Here is a 6,321-nt window from a genome sequence, read left to right on the forward strand (position 1 = left end):
TAATTGAGAAAGACTTTAATGCTTGTTAAATTGAATTAAATTGTGCAAATTAGAATTTCTCATTTGAAGGTCAGTCTTTAAAGCAGTCTATCACTGGAGGGCTTGGATCCATTCTCCCTTTCTCAATTCTCTGAGTACTTGGTGATAGAGGAGAATTTCACCTCTAACCTTTGCTCTCAGAGCAGGCAGCTGACATAAATGGAAACTGCCTACCTTCCAAAATTGGCTGATGGAACTTTCGTTCTTCCCAAACAAACCAACCTCCCCGCCCCCAGTCCCTGCTTTGTACTTTAGTTACTTATCAGTTGACAATGTCTGACAGGTCCTAGTGTTGGTCTTCTCTTCAAGCCAGATGTGTGGTCACCATCTCTCCTGCAGCAAAGAATCATGCCAACTGAACACACACTTTGGTGTGGATTCTAGCATTTAAAACTCAAGTTTCACAGTGGCAGAAGCCCTGAGCCCCAGATTTAAAGTGTTTCTTCTAGAAGACCCCAGGAGACAATGGCCTCTGCTCTATTCCTGGGTCTCTTGCTCCTGATTCCAACTGCAGCAGGCAAAAATTGGGGTGGTAGTCAATGCCCAGCATGTGGAGTACCTGGTTCAGATCCTGAGAGGCAACGGGAACTGCTGCTCAATCTGGCAAAGCAAAGTATCCTGGATAAACTGCACTTAACTCAGCGCCCGACATTGATCCAGCCTGTGTCCAGAGCCACCCTAAGGACTGCACTGTGGCGTCTCCATGGTCCCCGGGGAAGAATTCTGTCTGGTAGAAGTTTAGAGGTTTCTGGGATTGGAGTTGAGGAACAGGAGTACGAGATCATCAGTTTTGCTGAAGCAGGTAGGTGTGGGACTGAGATATATAACCTCTTCTAAAATATAAAGCAATCCAACAATTCATAGAACTACTTTTAAAAGTAATAACAATTCAGCCCTCACCTCCTTCCCCAACCTTTTCCCTTTTCCTGTTGGGAACCTCATATAATGCAACCTACCCGCCACTCCCAGATTTGGCACGCACACATACAAAATGTAAAGATCAATATCCAGGACTCTTTCTTTTTTATCTGCTCCCTCCTTATTCTACCCACTCCATGCCCTAATCCCTGGGGCCCTGGACAGTCCTTAACCTAGTTCCTAGGATGACTTGAGCAAGCTGAGAGCTAGGGGTGTTAAATTGCTTTGGGTGGTATAATAGGACCCTCTGAGCAGAGAGAAAGAAACCAGAAGAGGAGAGGGTATATAAAATTATGCCCATACCTTAGTGATTTTAGGAACCAGACGATACAGACACCAATGATGCCCTCTCTAGCTGCCTACTGTTGAGGAGGGTATTGCGATTCCAGGCCAATATTTAGGCTTGGGAATTGGGATTACAATGAAATAAAAATACCTAGACTTGGAGTTAGAAGATCTAGGTGGAAATCCTAGCTCGGATATTTAGTATCTATCTAGCCTTGGGAAAAGTCACTTCACTTTTCTGGATCCCAGATTCTAAATCTTTAAAATTAAGGAGTTTGACTCCATGGTTTTTAAAGTCTTTTTCTGTAGTTTTAAATCGTATGAATTCCTATGAACTAGATCTGGTAACTCATGACTAGGTTAACCTACTCTGTAGCATAATGAACCTCAGTGACCCATTATTGACTAAATGGATAGGTTTTAGGAAATTTTGGGATATAAGAATTGGGGAAAACGATTAGATTTAAAAGGAAGTATCCTTCTTCCTTTTCTAGAATCATGGTGTGGAGTATAGAGACAGAGGAAAAAGAATCCTAAAAAAGAAAAAGGGAGTGGGAGTCAGGGAAAAGAGTTTGGGTTTGTGAAGCCACAAGGATTATCAGTTGAGTCAAAGGGTAGTCAATTGTCACATCCTTTCTAGTAGTATTAGTGACACTGATATGATTATCATTTCTACAACATGAGTATGAGGTAGCAAGGCAGGTTGAGCCAAGGGAATTGTCTGGCCTGTCAGGGAAACTCCTCTCCATCTTTCTGTATGGACAGAACTTAGTGGAAAACTCACTCCCCCTTCTGGGGCATAGCTTTTCTTTCAAACCCCCTGTATCTTCTAGGGAAAGAAAAATTGCTACCCATCCATCTCCCCTACCCTACCTATGGGACTATACTAGCTTTAATTTACCAGTGGCATTCTCCTGGTAATAGCCTCCTTTCTTTCATTCCAGGCACTCATTAAAATAACCTAAGAAACTAAATAAATAAATCTCTGTTAAATGTGTAGCTAGCAAACTCCAAATTGAGTTTACAAAAATCTCATAATTTAAACTACTATTTAGTGCCTTTTATGAGATGCACATTTTTTTTTAAATCTAAATTGAAAGTAACAGGTAAGAAACAAATTGGTTTGTACATGCCCAGATAACTTAGAAGATAACTAGAAAGGGGATAAGCAGCTTTCTCCAGCAGTAGAAGGGGCTACCCAGTCCCAGGACAGGATCAATCCTGTCTCCACTATCTGTAATCTGGATAACTTTTCCTTCTAGCCATGCATGGCTCCCCTTCATGCTGGGCCAATTCTCTAGCAGGTCTTCATGACTTATCTTTTAGCAACTGCTCCCCATGGCTGTTTGCTGGTACCTATTAGGTTTAGATGGTGTCTTGCTTCTCATTTCCTCCAACATATCTCCAAAGTCAAAGTCAAGGGCAGAATGTGAGAGTCTTAATCCAGCTGGTCAGTTCCTTTCTCTGTGACTAAGATTCTTGCTGCAAGATCAAGAGTTGGGGGTCGGGGGAGATCACAAAATACTTGTGCTTGGTAGGCCCAGATTTCCTAGTAGATAATTGGGTGGGATGTGAATGGTCTAGGAACAGCTAAATATAGTAAGTTAAAAAAGTTTTCACTCACCCACCATTCAGAATAACTCAGACCAAAACTGAATGATATTCTTCCAGGGGTGGAGGTGGGGGACAGCATTATGAGGGGACCTTGATGATGGCATTTATCATAGAGTGATATGTGTCCAAGAAAGTATTGGACAAAAAGATCAGGACTTTACAAGGCAATTTCAGTGTTAAATAATTGGTTGGTTGAACTAGATAAATGAAGTTTTATTTTTTTCAGAAAAGGATTGGGTATTAAATGAGTTCCCCATCCCCCACAGAGAAGAGACTAAAAAGACTGAACCTATAGCAGAAAGACTTGGGTTAGACCTCAGAATGAGATGGAGGGGAAGATAGACAGCTCAAGACTACTGAAGAAAAGACTGGGAAAAAATGGGTTATTCTGAAAGAGTTGACATTTATATAAAGCTTCAGCATGCATAGAGTTCTTTACTATTCTCATTTGGTCCTCACCTGGAATAAGGAAAAGAGGGAAACACAAAAAGTATGGTCAGAAAGGAAGGGCTAATTCTTTAATGACTCAATAGGCCAAGCAGGATAACTGTTGCTACCTTGGTCTACAGGCCACTCCACTGCCAACAGGACCAGGACGGTGCTGGATTTCCGACTCTCCCCAGATCAAACTAGTGCTAACTTGGAGGTCCTGCAAGCCAGGCTGGGTTTCTTCTTGCAGACTCCTCCCAATAGCACATGGAGTATGTATATGAAGGTCCTGGTATCTGGGTCACAGGACACCAACCTCAGTTTAACCACCCAGCAGAAGCTAGAGGTAGATTCCAGTGGCTGGTACCAGTTCCTCCTGGGGCCCGAGGCTCTGGCTGCTTATAGTCAGGGGCACCTAACCCTAGAATTGGAGCCCAAAGGCTGGGGAGCCCAAAGCCCAGTTGTCTTGAACAAGGATACCCAACAGCCCTTTATAATAGCTCAGGTGAGAATAGGAAAAAAGCACCGAATTCATCGTCGAGGCATTGAGTGCCAAGGTGGGTCTCAAATGTGTTGTCGACAAGAGTTCTTTGTAGATTTCCGGGAGATAGGCTGGCATGACTGGATCATTCAGCCTGAAGGTTATGCTATGAACTTCTGTACAGGGCAGTGCCCACTACATGTGGCAGGGATGCCAGGAATTGCTGCCTCTTTCCACACTGCTGTGCTCAACTTACTCAAGGCTAATGGAGCCCCAGGAACAGCTGGAGGAGGGTCCTGCTGTGTGCCTACTGCCCGTCGCCCTTTGTCCCTTCTCTACTATGACCGTGACAGCAACATTGTCAAGACTGACATCCCAGACATGGTGGTGGAGGCCTGTGGCTGCAGTTAATGTTTATAAAGCGGGAGGAGGACATGGAGAAGGGGATACTCACATACAGATTTCCTTCATACCTCAAGCAGCTTGTTGTTCACAAACTTCTGCCCCAACCCAAAATGGGGACTCATCTTTCCCAACACAATTCTGGAAATCCTTCCACTCTCACCTTGGGTATTACATTGAAGCAGCTGGTAGCACAGTGCATGGAGCACTGGGTCTGGAATCAGGAAGACAGAATTCAAAGCTGGCCTCAGACACTATCTATATGACTGAGCAAATTGCTTCATCTCTATGGATTTCCTCAACTATACAATGGGGATAATAATAGCACTGACCTCACAAGGTTGCTGTGAGGACCAAATGAGATAATATTTGTTAAAAGTGTTTAGCATGGTACCTAGCATATAGTAGGTGCTATAAAAATGCTTATTCTCTTCTTTTCCCTTCCCTTTTCTTCCATATTCTCACTCTTTGAGAGTCAATCCATTATCTTCTCCAGAAGAGAGCTTAGAGCATAGACTAAAATTTCCTAACTATTTCTGTTTTCCTCTACTCTCATGCTAACCCATCTTCAGTTCACAAACACCACCCATGCCCAGAACTCGCATTTAAGGGATTCTTCCCTCATGTTCCCAGCATGACCCCTCCCCTCCATCCAATGCTAGAGATATACATTTGTCTCCCTTACTAGAGGGCCATTCTACTCTTTAACCTACCTTGAAGCAGGAGAATCCTTGCATCCCCACCTCAGGGACTCCCCTCTTACCTCTATTCCAGACAGAGATCATTATCCTTCATAACTCACTGGTTGCCTAAGCATCTCAGAAGAGAGCTCCTGCTCCCAAATGAGCTGATCCAACCCCTTCCCTCCTTTCTGAGAATGGAAAGATAGGTACAGAAGGCCCTGAAAAGTATACCTCCTTGGAAACACAAAAGCATCTATATCTGTCTATTAGAAATATCTAGCATCTATCTGTCTGCCTGACTATCTATTAGAAATATCTAGCATCTATCTGTCTGTCTGTCTATATCTATCTATTAGAAATATCTAGCATCTGTCTATCTATCTATTAGAAATATCTATCATCTATCTATCTATATTTCTTTTTGATATCTAGATATTTGTATCCTAAAATTCCTCCCAGTTGAGGCTCATCTCTTTTTCCATGCCCATAATATCCCTAGCTTCCTTGCTTTCCCTTTCCCTCCTCTCTATTTCCCTACCAAGTCCTTGACAAGCCTGCTTTTCAACATATCTGTGCCTCTTCTGACCCCTATAAATCCTCTCTCCAGGGTAAAGCTACTTGTATTTTCTACCATATATTATACTTCCTCGCTTTCCTTTCTAGCGATTCCTCACCAATATTCTTGGGTTCTTCTCCCTACTCTATTCAAACATCACTGATCTTGCTCTGGATACCAGTAAAAGCAGAAACAATTAAAGTTTTGAGGCACCTTATTCGATGTTTCACTCTTCCTTCTGAATTCACATCCCTGCAATGTATTGTCTTCCCATTATCTGGATCACTATTGAGCTGTGAGGAATAAAGATGAGACCTCCTAATAGGAAGGCCTTAAAATAGCAATACCTAGTAGACAAGTACCTGCCACCTACCCTTCCCTTTGTGATTTGCCCTAACATATGTATGCTTGCAGACTAATTGATTGCTTGATCAATGGGTAGATGATGACCTATTTCACATTCTCATTCTGTTGGATGTGGCTCCAATTGGTGGTTGCCAAGATGTGGGCTTCAGATCCCTGGGGGAATCACCCAGCTATTGCAAGATGACCATCTCATTAAATGACTCAGTATAATAGATAAGCAAACATGCCTTGTGGAGACCCTTGTCTTTACACATATGTATTACTACTTTACAAATGTATGTAGCTACTATTGTGATTAATAAAATAGAGATTCATATAAGCATGTTACTAAATCATAGCTTCTTGTCATGTATTTTCTTAATCAGCAGATACTAGTAGATAGTAGCACAATTACTATCAGATTGGAGTGGAGGGTCTGAGAAATGTTTGGCTATTAAAAAGGGGTCCTCTTGCTCAGGGAATCACTGGCCTACAACATAAGTCTGGGTAAAAAGCAAAGGGTTTAAGTTTTATGCTCTCCTCCATTATCTACAATCTTGGAGATCTGA

At 42.4% G+C, this 6,321-nt stretch overlaps 1 protein-coding gene across 1 annotated transcript; it reads left to right on the forward strand.

Annotated features, from left to right (window-relative positions):
• Positions 1–307: 307 nt before the first annotated feature.
• On the forward strand, positions 308–6,110 carry INHBC (inhibin subunit beta C). The gene is made up of 2 exons (XM_072655162.1): positions 308–841; positions 3,426–6,110. The coding sequence occupies exons 1-2, from the start codon at positions 505–507 to the stop codon at positions 4,175–4,177; spliced, it is 1,089 nt and encodes a 362-aa protein (XP_072511263.1). The 5' UTR covers positions 308–504; the 3' UTR covers positions 4,178–6,110.
• Positions 6,111–6,321: the final 211 nt, after the last annotated feature.

The sequence above is a fragment of the Notamacropus eugenii genome, chromosome 3, assembly GCF_028372415.1.
Source record: "Notamacropus eugenii isolate mMacEug1 chromosome 3, mMacEug1.pri_v2, whole genome shotgun sequence".
Lineage (NCBI taxonomy): Eukaryota > Metazoa > Chordata > Mammalia > Diprotodontia > Macropodidae > Notamacropus > Notamacropus eugenii.

Excerpts from the sequence above, each read along its gene's own strand:
- INHBC (XM_072655162.1), top strand. The coding sequence starts at position 505 with ATGGCCTCTGCTCTATTCCTGGGTCTCTTGCTCCTGATTCCAACTGCA. Across the intron at positions 842-3,425 it reads CATCAGTTTTGCTGAAGCAG|GCCACTCCACTGCCAACAGG; the intron begins GTAGGTGTGGGA and ends CTTGGTCTACAG.